Genomic DNA, 21,558 nt, shown 5'->3' on the forward strand with positions numbered 1-21,558 from the left:
ATAATTTGCAATCTCAATCATAAAGATATTATTTTGAATTTAGCTCAGGTCACTTCAAAACACGGCTTACATGCAAAAATTTGTCTTATCTAGTTGAAAGAAAAATTGGGGAGGCAGAATGGTTCAGAGAGGATAACACCTACTGAAGGAAGAAGAAATGGATTGGCAGCTGCTCCACATATCCCTGCTAATTCGCCCCGACCTTTTGTTGGCAATAGCTCAACCCATAGCATCTCCCCCAGAAGACCCTACTAGAGCAAAGGATGGCAGCCCATACACCTCATGTCCTTTTTTTCCATCTGAACTCAAATTCAGTCTGATACCACTTTCAGCTCATTGTCAACCAGTGTAGCCAATGTTTCTAACGTAACAAATGACTGTGGTTTCATGGGAGGTTAAGCAGCAAGAAAAGCTGAACCAGAGCAATGGTTATCCTGTTTTATATAAACGCCTCTTGTAAAAAAAATACAGGGAAACAAATACTGAAAATACGATACTGTCTCAAAATCCAAACTTGTCTCAAAATCCAATACTTTTCAAAATTCTTAATGAAGCATTAGTGGGTTTTTAAGGTAGACATACAAAGCACAATCAGGTTTAAAATAGTAGTATACAAAGATAAGGATTTCTATATTAAATCCTTGGCCTAAGTTTCATATTATATAGAGACACTATTACCCTATTGTATAACATAATTATAGTAATTTTTAGCACATTACAGAGCAAGTACACTTGAAACATGTAATTTGTTACCAAATTGTTTTTTGCATAATACTATCAGAAAATATCTACTCATGCTAACCTATGCCAATAAAAAGTGCTGCTTCTCACCTAAAAAAAACCCAAATCCTTTAATAGAAACTTCCTTTAGGTTCAACAAGTGAGTCTGATTTTTGGGGGCTGTCTTTTTGTATTGCAAGTTTCTCAGGGCAGGTATCATTGCCATCTGTGTTTTGTTCAGAATAGAATCCATAGCTCTAGATAACAGATCTAGTGTTCTCGTTACGGTCTTTAAGATGCATCCTTTCTGATGCTCAGTGGGAGAGAGAACCTCCTGCTTGACTCACAATGGGTAGAGAGAATAGTGTTGCTTCTTGGTCCTTTGCTTATACATTATTGACAAAAGGGAGGGTGTAGGGTACTCTAAGTCTCCTAAAATATACAGAAGGCATCTTTACCCATTCCTGGCTCCTGAGGAAGGAGCAGATTGGGTGAAGGGAAAAGAGGAACTTTTTATGTTCCAGAAGGCCTCCTAGAAGGCAGAGGTCAGCAGGCTGATAGATGGATTTAATTGGGATGAAAAAGGAGTTCTCAGCTCCCCATCCCCAAGTGCACCCTCTCCTCCTGTTTTGGTCCTGTGAACCTTACAGTAGTCAGTTTGCCTGCTTAGAAATGGTGGTTGCAACAGAAGAAAGACATTTCTTTAGGATAGGGGATGAGTTCAGGCAACAGACAGAGCAAAAGAAGCTAGCCATGAAAGGGACTATGCCAGATCCACAGGTCCTGTGTCACTGTCTGACTCTCTTTAAAGCTGTTACCACCATGATGATCCATGTAGTAGCAGAGATCTCTTTCACCCATAAGATAGAGACAGACTGGTACAGGGGAACAGAGTGCAAACTATCAAAAAGCGCAGAGCTAGATGTATTCAAGGAAATGAGGAACAGTTCATTCTAGCCTAGCAGGTTCCTTCTTGAAGAAATGAGCTTTGTGAAGAGATTCTGTATGGTGGTAGGGATGGAATTCTTCTCCCACAAACTACAAAGTACTAATGGACCTGCTCTACAGCAGTTTCAAGATAGCAGCAGCAAACACAGCTTCTGTTTTGATCCTCCATGGGATGGAAGGTGTTTGACCAGAAGATTCTCATAGTGATGAATCTACTACTGGCCATATCTTCTCTCCCCTAGCCGTAGAGCAATAGGGTAATGACCCTCTCATTCCCCACAAAGTGGAACCACAAAATTTCTTCCCATTTGGTCTTCCACAGCCTTTTCCATGATCGGACCCCAAGGTAACACAATTATTACAATTTAATAAGATCATACAGCTAACAACTGTGGCTAGTTTTAGAAGTAATTACTGAAATTGTTAAGCTCTTAGGATTCTGATTAAAAAAACACAATGAGGCAAGATTTTATGTAGCTGTTCTCCCTCTCTACACTCCATCTATAAAGAGAAATATCAGTTCTGGCAAATAGAAATTTAGACACAAACAAAGATGGGCAAATTAATAGGCTCCCCCTTCACACTTAGTGACACAATCAATGGGATTTAAATTATTTAAATACAAATTAAAAGCTTAAATTTTATATTTTTTCACAGCAGAACAAGATGGCAGCATTTCAGATAAGATATATATTTAAAGAAAAACTAAGTAGCTCAAAACCCTAAGAGTGTGTTTCAATTAACTTAAGAACCTTAAAAAGGTCAAATGGGTGTAACATTTCTCTTAAAAATTGTAAAATGTATGGCAGAGTTGAGGTGTATCTTTAATGATTTCCACCTCATAAAATAACATATGATGCACATGCTCTCATGACAACTAACACAAGTGCACAGATGGCTTCAACATATTCAACTCAGTGGTAAAGTTACTGAGGTCCTAAAACCAATCACCTTCCTTATGAAAGTGTTTGAAGTATTTAATATGGTATTTGCATGTGTATTAAAATATGAACACTTTTGCATGCTAATATGGAGCTGGAGTATATCTGAAAGCAAAGTTCTCTTAATGTCTGGAAAAGAGTAGCAATGAATACACATACCAAAACAACAAACCTTATGTATTAGCAACAAGCGCTACATTTCATCTTACTTTAGTAGATTTAATATCCTGCAGAAGTGATCAGAATGGTTACCCTTTAAGAGTATACACAGAGTTATTTATGTACTAAAAACCCAATGGTCCTGGGGGTCATGGGATCACACAGTTGTGTTTTATGCAACTTTACAACAGTTAATGTTTCTGATTGTAGGAACACACTTAACTTAAATATCACAGCTCTGCTATTGTTATAGTAATCATATGTGTCAAACTGACTAGAAGACAAATATAGTATTTTCTATGTTTTCCAGTTTGTTTAGTTTGACCATTTTACAGAAGTTTGCATTGTCACTTGGTTGCATGGGTCTTTAACACAGCAGTAAGGTCGGAAATATGTTCTGGAATAGCTATTCATCTTTAAATTAAAACCCTTATTCATTCCAGAGTAGCAGTCATGTAGATAGGCCCTGAAGCACACTGGCAACGTCGCATGGGAAAGTCTGCACAACTGTTGACCAGGTTGATCCCGAATTGTGGATAAAGAGGAATTCCAGGTATTTTCCAGTCCCCAGGTACAGTGAAATAATGTTTTACAATGGAAACGCTGACAGTGTTAACTATTATGATGTAAGTGTGACAATATAATAGCAATTCCTAGATTGTAGCTAGCTGGTTGAAAAGCTTTACCAGGCTCTATACCCAATTTCAATGTTTCAGAAATACTCTAAAATAAAAATCTGCTGAACAACTTTGAATAAGATGATCAATAATAAAATCCTAAGAGGTAACATCAATTAAAATTGAGATTGTAGCGTATTTTTGCTTCTTTATGGTGTATAAGGAAGGCCTGAAAGTGTTTTTTTCGCTTTTTACCTTAGAAATATCAGGAATGCCAAGGCTGGCATCCCCTCTTTTTGCTGGAAGACTTCTTGGAAATATAAAAATTGTGCTTCAGCCATTAACTGAAGAGTTAAGGGTATCAAATTGTAAACAAAGATGTCACTTTTCCCAGGTAGTTCTCCATTATTTAAGGTAAATATATGTTAGCAAACCCAAAAAGTTTTAAACAGTCTGAAAAAAAATCACCTCCCTTTAATTAATTAGGTTCTACTTCATCAGAAAGTATAACAACATAATCCAGTGAGATCGCCGATCACCGCAGAGTGTTCCACACACAAACTGAAATTTGAATGTAAGGGACAAGCAGAAATAGATCCTTTAGACAGAACAGAAACAAACAAAAATCAAATCAGACCTTCCTTATACTTCATAATGAAGCAAAAAAGACTGACAACCTCCCCAGAGCCTTTACACGTTATCCTTTAAATGATTCCTATGTACAGAAGTAAGACTAGACTAATCACCTACTTTAGTACTTTGGAAGGCATAAAATATACCACTACATCTATGCTAAACAAATCTAATTCTATTTACAATTATAAATATAATCCAAGAAGCATTTTTTTAAAGAAAAATAAGGTTAAAAATTGGTATGCACCCTGAGGAGTGAAATTTCACAACAAAAACAATACTTATTTTAAAACGTCAATACCTGTGAACACCCATAATCTGAACTTGAGTTCTCCTGTAACTGGGACATAAATGTTTAATTCTCATTTACAATGAATACGCTGTAAATACATTACATTAAAATAGGTTTACATTATACATTGGACATTATTCAATACATTGTAAATACATTATATTAAAATAAGTTTAAAGTAAAAACTTTGTTGAAAGAAGGAAGCACTCCCAAAATAAAATGAGACCTTGCACAGAGCGACTCTAGGGCAAAGACATCTGTCAGGTGACGAGATGTCTAGACTGAAACATGTCTAAATAGCTCCAGTACCCTGAAAGATAAACAGAATGGAGGCACCTAGCTAAAAATCATATGGTGACATCTGTGTGTGAATGACAGACATCTGTGCACTTTTCTTTGGATTTGGGATTTTCTTCAAGATTCTGTACAATTTAAATCAGAATGGAGGTTTATAAAAGCAGAAAAATGGTCTTTAGTTGTTTCACGAAATGATTTATAAAACACTGGCATTGGTATGAAGAGTTCAGAAATACTAATTTAGGTCCATAGAAGTCACTGGTTCATTGATGCTTTGAGGCACTTCTCTTCCAGTGGACAGGTATTTACTGCATCAGTTTCAATTTTCTTTGCTGATGATCTTCTGTGTAGTGACGGCCTTCTTCCACGCAAAATGTTATGCCTATTTTTCCAATGGACAAGAAGAAACATTGTACAGCATCTGCTACAAAGGTGGCAATAATGGAGCTGATCCCAAATGAGAGATCATGTCTGGTGGTCTGTGTTCACTAATAGTGTCTAAAGAGACAGGTGTTTTGCAAATATGAGTACATAATGTAAATACCAATTCACAATAGCATTGGTGCCATTACGGAGGAAAGAATGTCTCATTCAGAGAAATGCAAAAAGTAGAAGAAAACCATTCATCCACTAACATCATCATCTCTCTCCTCCAAAGACTTAACAGCAGCTAAGGGAGTTTAGATTATCAAAGATATCTCTTGTGGTGAAAAAAACGCAACCCATCTCAGAATAAATTAGTATATAGCCAAATCACATTGCCTTTGGTTTACAAACTCAACATTTTCATCATGATTTTACTGAACACCAAATATTTGTTTTTAAACCTGATAGTAGGTATGTATCCAACTAAGGAAGAGTTTCTAATACATTATCCTGAGTAACACTATTATTGTACTTCATATGAAAGACAGATGTACCACAAGTCAACACACCTTGACATAATAGAAATTTGAAAAGAAAATTGCTTTTGGGTTTTCTGTGTGTTATCAGTTATGACAGGAAGTACCTGACACAAATTTTATATCCAGTACAGGAGGAAGCAGGTAATTTTCTTTCTTTTTAGTTTCTGCTATAAACTCATGTGGTTGGTTTTGCATTTATCTGTTGTGTCATTTAGGCTGGACTGTAAAACATTGCCGCATTTCATCCATTTGAAGGGAAAAAAACCTCTTAGCAGACACATCAGAGTTTTAAAATAGATACCAGTCACTGTCAACAAAAGGAGAGAAAAAAGTGGCTTTTCAGTCTAGTCTGATCTTACACTAGCTTAAACAATTTTCAAACAGCACATTACAGGCCAGATCACAAGGTCTTATGCCACAGACCAAAACTAAAACACTACAACCTATAAGACAGAGATACTCCCGTCATTCCTCTATTGTTAAATGTTAAAACTTCACTTTCACCTGGATTTTAATACATCTTATTGTACACATTTTTTTTTAAAAAGGGCATCAAGAATATGTTTTTTTCATCTTCTCTAATTTAGGCCACATATGTGGCTATTTAAACACAAAGTGCCATCAATTAACAAAGGGAAAACAATTACTAGATACAGGAGAATAAGAGCTCCCCACCAAATACATAATATGTACTCATTTCATGAATATAGTTAACATTTTCCCTCTATTTTATGGAAGATTTTAATTTCTTTTTTGAAGAAAAATGTAATCACAAATTCACAGGAAACAACACTGTCAAATGAATTCCATACCAGCATACGTAGTGAGTCACTGAGTGAAACTCTTTTTTATGAACACATTAGGAAAGCTGGCATTCAGTTCGAGGACAACTCTATTATCAATTTGTGAACAGAAGGACACATCAAGTAAAGAAAGATCTTTACAAGACTCCAGCAATTTTCTTAAAGATGCAGGGCTTACCATCCTTGTCCCTGGTTAAAAACAAAAGAGAAAAGATCACTTAAAAAAGTTAATGTGAATTGAACCTTTGTTAAAACTACCAGTTTATGCTGTAGCAAGAAATCTTCTACACCTTACTCCTCATTTAAAGTTTATTTCACTACATTTATTTTGACTACCTTTCAAATGAAGGGCTCTTTTCAGGGAGTTTTTGCACTCTTTTGACCACAGAAAGTCTGTGGGACTGCCATGGCTTAACTTGTGTAGAAAAAATAAATCCCCAGTTTTCTTCTTGTTCCGGAAAAACTCCAAGATTTCAATGGGAACTTTTTATGAGTACTGACGGGAGGATCTGAACCTACATTGCAAAAGCAAGATGGCTCCCTCCCCCCTCAATCTGGATGCCTGGATACTGTGCTCTGACACCACCACTCTCCAATGAGTTCGTAGCAAAAGGTCATGCCAAATCCATGTCTTTACATCACGGCCCCCCCTTCACTGACTGTAATATAATGCCGCAACAAATGCATCCTATTAAGAGCCAGTCTAATGCTAACTGAAGTTAATGGAATTTATTGGCTTTAGTTGGAACTGGATTCGGATAATAGAGAATATAGATTTTAACACACATCAGAATTCTTAAAGAACTGTGAACTTTTCCTACAGACAATGAACTGTAATAGAAATACATTTCTTATGGCTAAAAAGTCATTTTTGTGAACAAGCTCCACAAATAGATCACTGTGGGATAAAAGATATGACATCTTCTATGTTTTTAACATTACCTGTGCTGTATACAATTAGGAATGTTTCTCAAAAAATTAAAAATGTTAAAAGAATAAGTACAGCACATCTTTTCTCCTCTGTCCCTCATAGAAGGGACATCTTATCATGATATTTACCTTTACAGGTTGGTACAAGATTTTGAGGGGAGGAGGATTTGAACATGGGATTTTAGTTTGGGCCCTTCTCTATTTACTAGAGTTTTGTTACTTCAATTAAGTGCCCATTACTTCGTACAAATGCACAGCAGGTGTCTTAAAAATCTGTCATTTTACTTTGTTGTTTAATTTGTTCCTTGGCAAAATTCTTTGGCACTGGCTCAATAGAGAGCAATAATTGTTCAGTGGGACAATTTTGTTCCTTAGCTGTAAAATCAGCATTCCCATATATCCGATCCACCTAGCCTGGCACTGTTGGGAAGACCCATGCATGGTAGTTATCAAGGAGGCAATTCAGGAAAATTCTATGGCAGGGGACACATCAACAGACTCCACAAAATGTTTCAAATGTTTAATTGAAAACATCTGCCTCTATTTAATCCATAAAATAACAAAGATACATTAGCAATAATTTTAGAGAGCACATAACTGAGAAGACCAGTTAATATACAAAGAGCTCTGTGTCCTAAGCAACATATTAGACTTAAGTCATGTAGCAGAGACCCTGGAATTATCTGGCACTGCTCCCACAAATGCTCTCACCTCACTCCCCAGACCACTCCAATTTGCACAGTATTCCGTTATTTATTTTACATTCAATTTATTCTACACTGCTCTCAAATTTAAATTTGCAGCAAAGTTTTGTATTTCAAGTGATCAACTATATGTTGAAGCTGTCAGGGGAAAGCTGAAGATTTTGACAGCTGGGTAGGGGACAGTTGGGGCTTTTGGCACACAGGAAGGCATGGGAGGTGTTTTGGTAACTAGGAGGGAGTTGATTATTTTGGCACTAAAGAGGGTATTCAGCTTTTCTTTATCACCCCTTTTTTGTGCAGTGCAAAGGTGGCTGTAAATTTTGGGGAGCAGGGTTTGCCAAGAACCTTTGGTAGTAAATAGCTGCCCCAGTGCATCCTGTGTCAGAATCTGACAATACCTACAACAATGAAAAATGAACATACTAGTTTGAGGCTTCTGTTAAAACAATCGGCAATGTTGACATTCAAACTGTTGACTGACTTCAGAGTTCACCATGAGATGAAGGAGAGCAGTTCCCATCTCTCAGAGTTATCATTTCAGGCTGTTGGCAGATTCAGGCAGACAACATTGCATTGCTGCGACCGAATGTACCCCTGTATTCACACCCTACACACTACTGTAATAATCTTTGTACAAAATTTGCCTTGTGAGGTATCATCTGAAAACTAATAACTCACTGGTCAAAAATATCATGGTGAAATGCGTGTAGCACCATTTATATGTAAAGTTATGAAACCCTCCTGTATGATGTTCTTATCACCAGTTCAAAACCACACAATCCTGCCAGAGCAGAAGTATCCTGAATAAAGAAATGTGTGTTTACCTAAATTTTCATATAAGCAGTAAACAGGGTCCTCGAGACAGCAGGGAGAGGAGATGACAAGAGACAAAGCAAATTTGCATTTCAGCAAACACAGGTGAGAAGAAACAACATGGAGCCTCATTCTCCACCTCCATGTTGCCTTCTCTACTGTTTGAATAAACTTTGCTTTGAGGGGTAACCCTCAGAAGAATCTACTTCAAAGTTAACTGAACTATAAAAGAAAAGGAGAGAAAATCCCAAGCACTCTCTCTCTCTCTTTCATCTAAAATGACAAAGGAACCAGCCTTTTGACTTTGGGGGAAGATTCTGACCTGAGATTTGGCTAGCCACACCGCTGGGAACATGCAGTAAGGATTTTTACCTTGAACCAAGTGTACCTTTTTAAGTTTTAGCTACTAGAAAGCATTTTATCTTTTTTTTTGGTAATCATTTATGACCCTATACTTGTGCTCACTTGAAACCTATATTTTTGTAGTTAAATAAACTTGTTTTTTTAAAATCTAAACTAATCCAGTGTTGTGTTTCAACTGAACTGTTTGGTAACGCCAGTTAAAGTAGCAAACTGTTGAATATTGATCCTTTACAGGGGCAACAGACTTTTAATATCTGAACTGCCTAGGAAAGGGCTGAACAGTGCAGAACACACATTTTTGGGAAAATCTGGGACAGGGAGTGTGTTGGGTAGCCAGAGTGTGACTGGAGTGTTTCTGATAGGCTATTGGGGTCAGAGTAGCTGAACCAGGGCTGCAGCTATTCACTGACACTCAGGGTGTGACCTGCATGCGGTCTGGCTGTTTGTGAGTAGTCCAGTTTGGGAGCTACAACAGGAAAGCATTGTGACGCACTGAAGGTTGTGGGGCAGGTGCTGCCACAACCCCTCACTGGTCTGCGTTGCACGCCAGAATATGACAATTGCTCAGCGTATGGTTCACATTCTGGAGGCTATCTTCAAAACTAAAAGGCCTAGAGCAGGGATTGGCAACCTTTGGCATGGGGCAAACCAGAGAAAGCTCCAGGCGGGCCAGGCCGGTTTGTTTACCTGCCGTGTCCGCAGGTTTGGCCGATAGCAGCTCCCACTGGCCGTGGTTCACTGGCCCAGGCCAATGGGGGCTGCGGGAAGGGCGACCAGCACATCCCTCAGCCTGCGCCACTTCCAACAGCCCCCATTGGCCTGGGACGGTGAACCACGGCCAGTGAGAGCTGCTATCGGCCGAACATGCAAGCACGGCAGGTAAACAAACCGACTTGGCCCACCAGAGGATTTCCCTGATGGGCCGCGTGCCAAATCCCTGGCCTAGTGGCTTCAGGCCAGAACCTAGCTGCACTACGACAAGATTATTCTAGCTCAAATGCTTACATAGCCAGTCACAGTAGGATCATCCTTGTACAGGGGGATCCTCCAGTGGTGTAAAGCTGGTGCGATGGTTCCTACACCATCTATCTCCTGCAGCCGGTAGGGAAAGGGGATGTATCTAAGGCTTTCCTGTGCCCCTGTGAGTTCCATCTCCCATAATGGTCCCTTTGTGCTGCTCTTATACTGGGGAAACAGCCCCAGCACACAGCTTGCTGAGGAAGCACAATGGTGGCTAAAACTTACCTTTATATCACCACCTCCTCCCAAGTTGCACTGTGAATTGCTAGACCACAGACAAGGATCATGGCCTTAATATTGTTTTTAATGGGAATTTATTTTCTGGAGCACATTATTCACCGATTTAAGCATAATCCGCAGTTAAGTAGCAATTTACATGGTCACATAATTGCATGATACACGTGGCCCTGCAGGTAAAGAACAAAACTGCAGGACCCAGCAACTGAAAACAGCATCCAATTTGGACACGATATTAATTTTATAATACTTAGTAAATGAATGAATCAAACTGGTTGCAGCCAGCAAATCTTCTCAAAAGAGGCTTCATTTTTGTCTGCCCACAAAGCCACCATGGAGTTAATGCTCTAATTGGAACAGGAGGAGTTTTCCCTGCTGAGTTTATAGGCTTTAACAATATCAGAATGAAACCAAGTCAATGCTGCCAACTCTTGTGAATCTATTGTGAGAAATGCCGTTTTGGTCTCTGCTTAGACAGTCTCACAATAACGTGAAAGCTGCAGCTTCCCACAATTCTGGGGGAGTGAGCGAGATATTTTCCTCACACAATGCCCAGATTTCCACTGCTGTCTCACAAATACCTGTGTAATTCACTGGCAATGTGTGTGCTGTGACTCTTTGTATTAGCTAGTCCACAGAAGACAACCATATGCTTTCTACCACCAGCTACTCTTATAGATGAAATAGAAGAGGTCTGTGGTGTGGATCTGAAGGTTTTGGATACAAAACTTGCAGATGATCCGGGTAGGAATGAAAAAAAAACTACATAGATATATAAACATATATATATAAAAGTTAGTGTAAAGACCCTGGAGTAATTGTTGGGATGATTTTATACCGAAAAACATTGAATTAAGAAGTTAATTTGGATGTTGTGCTATTATGTGTTTTAATGTTGCATTTTGATTATTTGGTTTTGCTTAATGGGAGGTTTTCCCTTTAAAAATAAGGTCTGTGGTTGAGACTAAGAGCAATTTGTGAGAGATCTTGCCTGTGTGTCAGAGAGGAGGACCCTACTTGAGGTAAGCACCCAAAAACTCAGAACTGGACTTAAACACATCTTTCCAGAAAACAAGCTTCATTCATGATGGTGTTAACATTAGCACTTACGAGCATTGCTAGCGTGCTGTGGAGCCTTCACTTGTAAGTCATCAGCTTGAACCCAGCCCAGTTCAGCAGAGAATAAAAGTTTTCCCATCTAATGGTAGCCATATATGAGATAAATTTAATGAGTCTCAGTTTTATCTCCCATGTCACAAATTCACCACTATGGTTTACATTAGATTGTAAACTCTTCAGTGCAGAAACTGTCGTTTACTATATGTATGTATAGTGTCTAGCACAATGAAGTCCCAATCTCAGTTGGGGTCTCCAGTGATAACTCCTGTAGTGAGACAGAAACTGCCTTATTATACATTCGTTAGAGTTGGTAACAGTGTTAAATTGCCACACACATTGGGGGTGTGCAAGGAAATTTCAGAAATTAGGCCCTAAAACACAGTCTGATCATAAAAAAGAAAACTCATAAAAAAGAAAAAAAGTCTGACTCATTATTTTTGAGCTGCCATCTTGTTATATGATTTAAAGTCCTTGCTGCTGCTGGGAGTGGGAGGACTGGACCAAGGAAACCACCAGATTTTCAGTAATGCCTACAATAGAAGGGACTTGTTCACTGGTTAGACACAGAGAGCTGATGCAGTGCACTTGGGAAGTTTTGAGGCATCCCCTGCCAGGTTAGGTAACTAGGCTCCAAGACTCTCCTAGCAAGTTGTCTCCATAACAACTGCCATGAATAGGCCACCACAATAGTTTCAGGATAGGTGGACTGGATATAGTAGTAACTCCACATGTGGTCTCACCATGAAAGGTCTTCTATAATATATGCTATAATATAATCTGACTTGTTAACAGCAGTAAGTGCTCAGGAGCTTAGTTCCTTTCTGTTCACTGTTCAGATATTATTTTGCATGTAAGTGTTAACAAGTGAATTCAAATATTAAGAGAGAATGTGGCAACAAACCTTCATTGCTGGCAAAGAGGAAACACAGCCTGCAGACATTATACAGGGTAAACAACCAAACTATTCATTGCTCGGCCTTTCTGTTCTAGTGAAAAGGTCAGATCGATTTGTGGGCAGAAACAATGCCATCATAATAGATAAGCATGAGAGTGGGTGGCCAAAAGAACGTATATTTTTATAAAATGCTTTATTCAGTAAGCCTCTTGGAAATCTGGTTTGTACGACCAGGAAATATGCCTTTTTTAATCTAGCTGCAAAACAGATTAATTTAAAACAGACTGACATTTCACTCCATATTCTTTATGGAAATATGTGTATAATATGGATTTGAGATATACTCTTTGCAAGGTGGGTTATACTTTATGCAAGGTGGGTTTTGTACGGTATCACTGGAAAGGCTATAATTTCCTGAATGTGATTATCCAATTTATATGCCTGTATAATTTCTGTATCTGAAGTTAGGAATATTGACTATGTATCTGTATTTCAGCTATGCTACTTTGGGTAACGCCCTCTGCTAATACTTCAGGTACAACAATGGAAAAGCTAGACAGGGCACATGGCCCATCAGCAAGGACAATGGACTGTGAAAAGTCCTTCCTGTGGACACTCCATACAGCCACTGACCCATCAATGCTGTGATACTACAGGGCCAGGTGGTCTTGTCACCTGATACTAAACATTACCTGGGAATTCTTGTAACTTTCCACTGGAAGGGGAGGGTGTGTGTGTCAAGTTTGGGAAACAAAGGATTCCTGCCATATGTAAATTCTATTTAAGGGTGGGGAGGAAGGCAAAGGGGGCTCCTCTTCTCCATGGTCTGTCTGCTCAAGAAGAAAGACTGCTAAAGCTACCTGAAGGGAAGGTAGGTGGGGAGGGGAGCTGGGGAGTCCAGACTGAGACAGGGGTGCAGTCTGAAAAGAAATATAACTGGAACTCTGAACCACAGAAACTTTTCAACCTACCTAAAACAACATTTAGGGTAAGAAATTACATTTTGTAACCTGTTTCTTAAGTATATTGATCTTAGCTTGTGGACTTTGGTTTATTTGCTCAGTAATCTGTTCTGTCTGTTATCTCTTATATTCCCTTAAAATTCACCTTCTGTAGTTAAAAAACTTATTTCTTGTTTATAATGTAATCCAGTTTATGTAATTTCTAACTGGGGGGAGAGGGGTGAAGTTGTTGTGCATATCTGCCTCCACATTGAGGGAGGGGGCGAATTTCATAAAACCTTTGGGTTTGTATCCCTAAAAAGGAGTGGGCACCAGAGTGTTGGAGCAAGCCCCTAAGGCTGAATCTTTTCAGAGCAGATCTCTGTCTCTTTGTGCAGCTGGGTGTGGCCCTGCGTATGTGTTTGGCTGGAAGAGGCTTGTAAGCCTAACCCAGCAAGGCCAGGTAAAGAGGACCCAGGCTGGCAGAATAGGCTGACTCAGTCGCATCCTAAGGGAAGCAACCTGTCACACAGACTACAAAACACATACAAGTTTAGGTTTTGATCAATTTGTTCTGGGAAGAGTGAACTTTCACCTGTTTTCCTTTCTTCCTAATGCTGGTTGGATGTTGGCCATAGGTCAACAGCATGAAACCATGTTATATGGTATTTATGTACGAGCTATAAAGGGGTATTCAACAATTAGAAGCCATGTTGTAAATTTTCTTGCACACGCGAAGCCCAGTCCTGTGAGATTATGATAGCTCTAACCACCTACTGAAGGCAATGCGAATGGAGGATTCTCAGCCTCTTGCAGAATCAATTTTAAAACTTGTTCTTCTCATGACTTTCTCATATTGCATTAATTTAATTGCTTCCTTTTAGGCTTCTATCTTCCTCTTTCAACTAAACCCATGAAAATATTCATCAAATGTACAAGAACCGAAAGGAAATCTTTGCTCATGATAGTGTGTGCAGTTTTCCACCATTTTAAATAATGAAACCACATGTTGCAGTCTAACAGGATTAATGTAACGTTTTGTAGAGATTCTTTTCCCTTCACAAATTCCTCATTCAAGAGTCTAAAGCATATTTTACTTCAGATTGTGAAAGGTACTACCATCTGTAAGAGCTAGAAAGGGCTAGAAATTTAAGCTTTGCAAAAAGTTACTTTTTTCCTTTCTGCATCAGTGGAAAACACAAGTAAATTGCATTGTAAAGTACTTTTTAACTTTAGAAGAGACATTATTTTCTAGTAAAAGTGACAAAAACAATGGAGAATATGATTCTATTCTGCCTGATGTGTATTCTGCAAGAAAAGTCTGCTTATATGATCAAAAGACTCACACTTTATAAATGTAGTCTATCATACTCCATACAAATACCATAAAAGGAAAAAAAGGCATAGGAAAACCAGTGACATTATCCACAAGGATTTTTTCAGCCAAACAAGCTTTAAGAATTTGTAACTCTTAAAAATCCTAGTAAAAAAGACCAACTTATTAGAATACTAAATTACTCTAATATTACCTTTATGAAACTGCTTGCCAAACTAAGTCAAGCCATATGGCTGATTAAGTCAAAATGGGACCTTAGAGCAATTTAGTAATTTTTAATTTTATTGTATTGGGACTTATTTTTTTAAAGAATATTTAAGATCTGGAACGAAGTCTTATTTTATGCAAATCTAGTTCTCGCTTCCTACCAGGATACAGCATATGAAAAAACAATAATGCAATTATTCATGTGTTTCCTTACCCAGTATGTCCAACTGCCGAAGATGAGTACAGTTAGCGGCAAGTTCTTCAATGTCCGTGTCACACACAGACCTGTTGGCTGTAAGAAAGAGCTTTTGCAAGTTTGGGAGCTTATGCGCAAGGTTTGTGAAGCATCCAGTACTGCTTTGTAGTGTAGGGCACCAACCAAGATCAAGCTCCTCCAAGAGCTGACATCCCGAAGCCAGTTCTGCTATTCCATTTTCAGTAATGTTTTTACATCTCCACAAATCCAGAGTACGCAGTTTTTTGCACTTTGCTCCCATCATACTCGCTATCAGGTCATAGTCTTCAATCTGTGAAGAAAACAAGCACCATTTCTTATATATCGTTATTCCCAGTTATACCCAAGCAGCTTTGTTTGCTAAATACATCTATTGATTGGTCTTCAGTGTTTCTAAGGAATTTGGAGAGGAGTTCATCACCACATTGGACAGGTCTCATTCTGTTTTTTTAAAAAAGACAATGGCAAGGTAAATTTTCCATCAGTTTTTAAACTTTTTTTTATTTTAAAATTTACACTCTGAATAAGAAAGACCAATTAAAATCTAAAACCAAAACTGATTTTCTTCTCAACATTCTTTTTTACATTGCTAGCGCATTTTTTGTAAGAGCTGTTTTTCCCCCTAAAGGGTAATTAAGTTTCATTGACAGTGGTCTGTCCTGCTTATATAAAGGGGCAATTGGAGGGATAACAACAGAGCTATTGGTGGTTTAATGGCACTTAATAAAATAAACAGTGCTCATACATCTGCATATGGACAGAAGAATAAGTCTCATCCCTTTTCAAGGTTGAACAAAGGCTGAATCTGGATCTAGCCTTCAGCGAAGCACTGCCAGTCCCCACTATGGAAGTTAGGGGGAATGAAGAAGTGAGCCATTGTATGGGCAGTATAACCCACTATCAAAGGAGTGATAGGAAGTCTAGACTGTTGGAAGAGCTAGTTGGTAATGCTCCCTCCAGTTTCTGCTAAGCTAACTGAGGGAGGTCTATCCAGCTCTTCCTTTCTTTTGCTTCCTGATTGGGTGGAGAAGCCCATCAAGTCGCATATTAAGTACTCTGCTGTATTTATAGCCATAGACAGCTGCAAAATAAGGCCCCCTCTATGTCTGCCTCTGGCATTCAGGTACAACATTGTTTAGGAAGGACCTCTCTATCAGCAATTCCTTTTTTTTTTTTTTTTTTTTAAGTAACAAAAAAAACCCACATAGCCCTGGGAAGCCTGTGACTAAAAATATCTCCACTCAAACTAACTCATTCTGTATACACAGAGATTTATTACTGTAGGGTCGTTCATGAGTGTCAGGCTTCCAAGAATGTATATTTGTTTTAAATAAAAATGAACATTAAACATTAATTTTGGAAACATATGAAGAACTGCATTCACTTTACAAATAGTCAGGGGTGGGGAGATGGTGAGCTAAATTTTAGGCCTGCAAAACTGGCCAGTGTCCCTATAAACACACACACATTCATTTTTGCCCTATAGGAATAAAGGCTAATGTTAGATAAGCAAATGAAGTAAACTATCTTTTAATACTTTTGTAAACAAAGAAAAGTAAGTTCAGTCTCAGTCATCTTTCTCTCTCTCTCACACACAAACACGACTTCAATTACTTACCATGACACAGCTACCAAGGCTGAGGTGCTGAAGCTCTGAACAGAAGTTCAGAATGCTGAGCAGTGCTGTTTGCTGCCATTGGGGACCACATCAGAGGCAAATATGGAAAGTGAATCGAAGAGAAGAGGTCAATTAGATATTAAAGGCTGTCACCACTTTCCCTGAAATACAGCTCAAAACCTAGGTTACAGACACCACAAATGCCATTTAATGAGTCCCTAAGCACTCTAACCATTGATTGACTCTAAGCCAAGGTAATCATTACAAGCCTTTATGTAAGTCACTTTGGATGAGATTTTGCATGCCCTAAAGATACCTATATTCCCATGACCTATCAGTTCATTTCCCACAGGAGAGCTGTTGGAAAGTGTGGTAAGTTCAAACAACAAGCAAGGCCAAACCAAAAACACTAGGGACAGGTGACATTGCAGAAGAACAGCAACAGCTCTGACATTCACTGATCAGCTACAGCCTGATGGATCTGCCAATAGAGTCACACAGTATCAGGATTGAACTGGGGACTTTAATGTCAAAGGATTCTCTGTGCTGACAAGGGTACTGACAACCATTGAGCACCTGTCACTAGCAACATGCAGACTGAAATGAATATAACGTTTACTTTACAGTCATGTTTCTGCCATTTTAACATGGCCATTCTGTTCAGAATACTGCCACACAACTAAAAGAATCTGAAACTATATTAGAATCAGGTGTACCTTGCAGAATGTTTATATGCTTAAATATTCAGTTTTATTTCCATAAGACCAGCTGAGGCTACGTGTTTTCATGAAAATTTGTGCTACTAAAAAAAATAAAACCACTCTACTACACTATATTACACTGTATTGCCTTATTTCGTTTTGTAATTTTGAAATACACTCAAACTGAGAAGGCAAAAGAAACCAAAATTGTCATCCATTTGTGGATAAACAGAACTACAAATAAGTGTGAGCTACATTTAAAACATTTTATTCACCCTTTAAAGATATGATAATTTGTATTCTGTAGTCTCTGAAACCTATGAGGGTTCATAAACAGGAATAAATATCACAACATACTGCAACATAATATTTGGAAATCCACAGTATTTGTAATAGTTCTTCACTGAGGAAAATAAAAAGCTGAATATAAAAGACAAAACAACTTGTTAATTAGAAGTGCTAAAGGAGAACTAGTCTGCTATCTGTGTATGTATATTAGTAATATATATAAGATTAGTCTAATTTATTTTCTGTACTAAACTTTTAGAAGAAAAATGTCTGTGTTCTTGTCCATTTTTCCTCCCAGTTAAATGTTAGGGCTTAGGAAGGGACATGTGCATCCTGGAGATGAATGCATGGCTGCATAGATGGTGTCGATGGGAAAGCATCAGAAGCGTCAATTATGAGATACTGTTCTGGGAAGGTGGTCTGCTGGGAAGAGATGGGGCCCACCTGACCAAGCAGGGGAAGAGCATCTTCACACACCGACTCACCAACCTAGTGAGGACAGCTTTAAACTAGGTTCAGTGGGGGCAGGTGAGTAAGTATAAACAAAAGACAACTTTAAAAGAGGGTTAGATGTTGGGGAGGGGCAGGAGGCATGGAAAATTAAAATAGGGTCATAGGAGCAACAAGATGAAAATCAGTGAGGGAATCTGCTCAACATCTTAGATGTCTACACACAAATGCAGGAAGTATGGGTAACAAACAGGAAGAACTGGAAGTATTAGTACATAAACTAAATTATGACAACTGGCATCACTGAGACTTGGTATGTGTGTGTATATATATATATATATATATATACACACACACACACGTTCTTAGGTCCAGAAGGAGCAGACCAGTTGAGAGTCTCTGGGTAAAGATAAAAAGAATAAAAAAATATGGGTAACCTCATTGTAGGGGTCTACTATTGATTACTAAATCAGAAAAATGAAAATAACTATTTAAAAAAGGACCTCTGAGTAGATGTAATAGCATGAAAGCTTATGCTCAAATAAATTTGTTAGTCTCTAAGGTGCCACAAGTACTCTCCTGTTCTTTTTGAGCATCTAAAAGGCAATCTTCATAGAAAGACTGTATAAAGAACAAGTTGATAGGGGCTCAAAAGGAAGTCCTTTTAACCCAGTTACTACTATGTTGATGTCTCAAGAAGGGGGTTCCCAGATAGGGGAAAAACACACAAATGAAGCCTTTAAAAGATCTAGCAACTTCAGAAAGGGAAAATAGGATATGATCCTGAATAGGAGGAGGATGTACTGATACTGCTGCTAAATATACCCATAGGGATCTGATGGATAATCCCAAATGTTTTAGTGCTAGCAAATAATCCAAAATAGCAGTAACAGGAGACTCAAAGGTGATGTCATGCTGCACAAGCAGAAAACCTCTTCCACTTTGCTGTATAGGTCAGTCTAGTAGAGTTTTTTCTGCTATACTAAGATGTTCTGGACTTCAGCTGAACAATTTCTTTCACTGGCAGTCAGCTAGCCAGCATCCAAGCTGTCAGATGTAAAGATGCAGGATATTGTTTTAAGATCTGATCTTTGTTTTGCAAAATCACGTTGGGTAGTACAGGTAATGTGATTGGAGGAGAATCATCTGACCCAAACTGGGGCTACCATGATCATTAAGGCTGAACCTTGCCTGAGTTCCCTCAGAAACCTTGATATCAATAGAATGGGTGGTAAGGCATATATGATGTCCTGGTGTCCATAAAATGAGAAAGGCATCTGACAGACCGCCTAGGCTCAAACCACTTCTAGAACAGAACACTTGGCATTTCTTATTCTGGTTTGTGGCAAATAAGTCTATTTTTGCACATCCTTACCTGTGAAGATGTTTTTCAGAATTGAGCCTTTGACAGTCCATTCATGGCTGTCTGGAAATTGTCTGCTGAGGTTATCTGCTAGGGCATTTTGTAAGTCTGGAAGATGCAGAGCCATGGGTGTGATTTGATGATGAATGCACAAGGCCCACAGGTGAATGACTTCTTGGCAGAGAGGGGGTAACCCTGCTCCTCTCTGTCTGCTGACCTACTACACTGCAGTTGTATTGTCCATCACCACTGGGATCATGGATCCCTGTAGCAAGGATAGAAATGCCTTACCATGTAGATAGCTCTGAGCTCTAGGGTTTCAGTGGAGATGAACTTCCTGAGAGGACCATAGGCCCCAAGTATGAAGGTGACCTGAATGAGCGCCACATTCCTGAGCGGAGGCATCTATCACCAGTATTTTATTAGGCAGAGGTGCAGCAAAAGGTATTCTGTTGCACACATAAAATGGGTTCTTCCACTATTGTAGTGAAGAGAGGACTTCTTGTTGGACCTTTATCTCCATGTACATCTAGTGCTTGTTTAGTAAGTATACTAATTGCAACCACTCTTGCATGGAGTGTTGCATGCTGTGTGACAGTTACAGAAGGCCATGTGTCAAGGTTCCTTCCCCACTCTGAACTCTAGGGTACAGATGTGGGGACCTGCATGAAAGACCCCCTAAGCTTATTTTTACCAGCTTAGGTTAAAAACTTCCCCAAGGTACAAACTTTGCCTTGTCCTTGAACACTATGCTGCCACCACCAAGCGTGTTAAGCAAAGAACAGGGAAAGAGCCCACTTGGAGACGTCTTCCCCCAAAATAACCCCCCAAGCCCTAAACCCCCTTTCCTGGGAAGGCTTGATAAAAATCCTCACCAATTTGTACAGGTGAACACAGACCCAAACCCTTGGATCTTAAGAGCAATGAAAAAGCAATCAGGTTCTTAAAAAAAGAATTTTAATTAAAGAAAAGATAAAAGAATCATCTCTGTAAAATCAGGAAGGTAAATACCTTACAGGTAATCAGATTCAAAACACAGAGAATCAATCCCTCTAGGTAAAACCTTAAGTTACAAAAAGACACAAAAACAGGAATATACATTCCATTCAGCACAGCGTATTTTACCAGCCATTAAACAAAATCTGTTCCTGGCAAAAGCATCACAGAGAGACAGACAGATAGACAGACCCTTTGTCGTCCCCCCCCCCCCAGTTTTGAAAATATCTTGTGTCCTCATTGGTCATTTTGGTCAGGTGTCAGCGAGGTTACCTTAGCTTCTTAACTCTTTACAGGTGAAAGGGTTTTGCCTCTGGCCAGGAGGGATTTTATAGCACGGTATACAGAAAGGTGGTTATTACCCTTCCCTTTATTTTTATGACACCATGTGACCCAGAAGTCTGAGACATGTTCATATACATAGCCCTGGGTGAGCTTGCAGAAAATCACAGAGGCTCACTATGGAGCAGACCCTCTCCTGTGGTAGGTAAGCTCTTGTTGAGATTGACTAACATAGCTCCTGTGAATTCTATACTTCGAGTCAGCAATAGTTGGATTTTCCTTTGCTGATCTTGAGTCCCAGTGTAGTAAAAACCTCTCTGATCAAGTGAATGAAGTTGGTTGCCTGTTTGGGTGATCTTCCTTAGATAAGCCAATTGTTGAGGTATCGGTATACCTGGGCCCCTTGTTTCCTAATATAAGCTGCCACAACTGCCAAGCATTTGGGAAATACCCTTGGTGCTGTGGAAAAAACAAAGGGCAGGACTGGTCATGAGGCATCCCTATACAGAATCTGAAGCATTTCCTGTGGGCCAGATGAAAAAATGTGAAAGTAGACATTTTGCTGGTTAAGAGCTGCAAACCAGTCTTGGGGATCCAGTAAGGTACTTGTGATGGCCAGATTCACCATCAGGAATTTGAAGTGACAGTTAATCTGTTGGGATGTCTCCAATGTATAGATTCTGAAATGGATCTGATTAGCATACAACCTGCTGCTGTGAGGTAGCCACAGAATTAGCAACAGAAG

At 39.0% G+C, this 21,558-nt stretch overlaps 1 protein-coding gene across 4 annotated transcripts in view; it reads right to left on the minus strand.

Annotated features, from left to right (window-relative positions):
• Positions 1-424: 424 nt before the first annotated feature.
• Positions 425-21,558, minus strand: part of FBXL4 (F-box and leucine rich repeat protein 4) — a 125,067-nt gene continuing 103,933 nt past the window's right edge. For 3 of the 4 annotated variants that reach the window (XM_048844944.2, XM_048844946.2, XM_048844945.2), the window contains exons 6-8: positions 16,734-16,805; positions 15,095-15,407; positions 425-6,504 (exon numbers count right to left, since the gene is read on the minus strand). In XM_048844944.2, the coding sequence (XP_048700901.1) occupies positions 6,341-6,504; positions 15,095-15,407; positions 16,734-16,805 (549 nt within the window). In that variant the 3' untranslated portion in view covers positions 425-6,340. The remainder of the gene's footprint in view (positions 6,505-15,094; positions 15,408-16,733; positions 16,806-21,558) is intronic. The other variant, XM_048844947.2, reaches the window with a different exon arrangement.

The sequence above is a fragment of the Caretta caretta genome, chromosome 3 (assembly GCF_965140235.1).
Source record: "Caretta caretta isolate rCarCar2 chromosome 3, rCarCar1.hap1, whole genome shotgun sequence".
NCBI classification, from domain to species: domain Eukaryota; kingdom Metazoa; phylum Chordata; order Testudines; family Cheloniidae; genus Caretta; species Caretta caretta.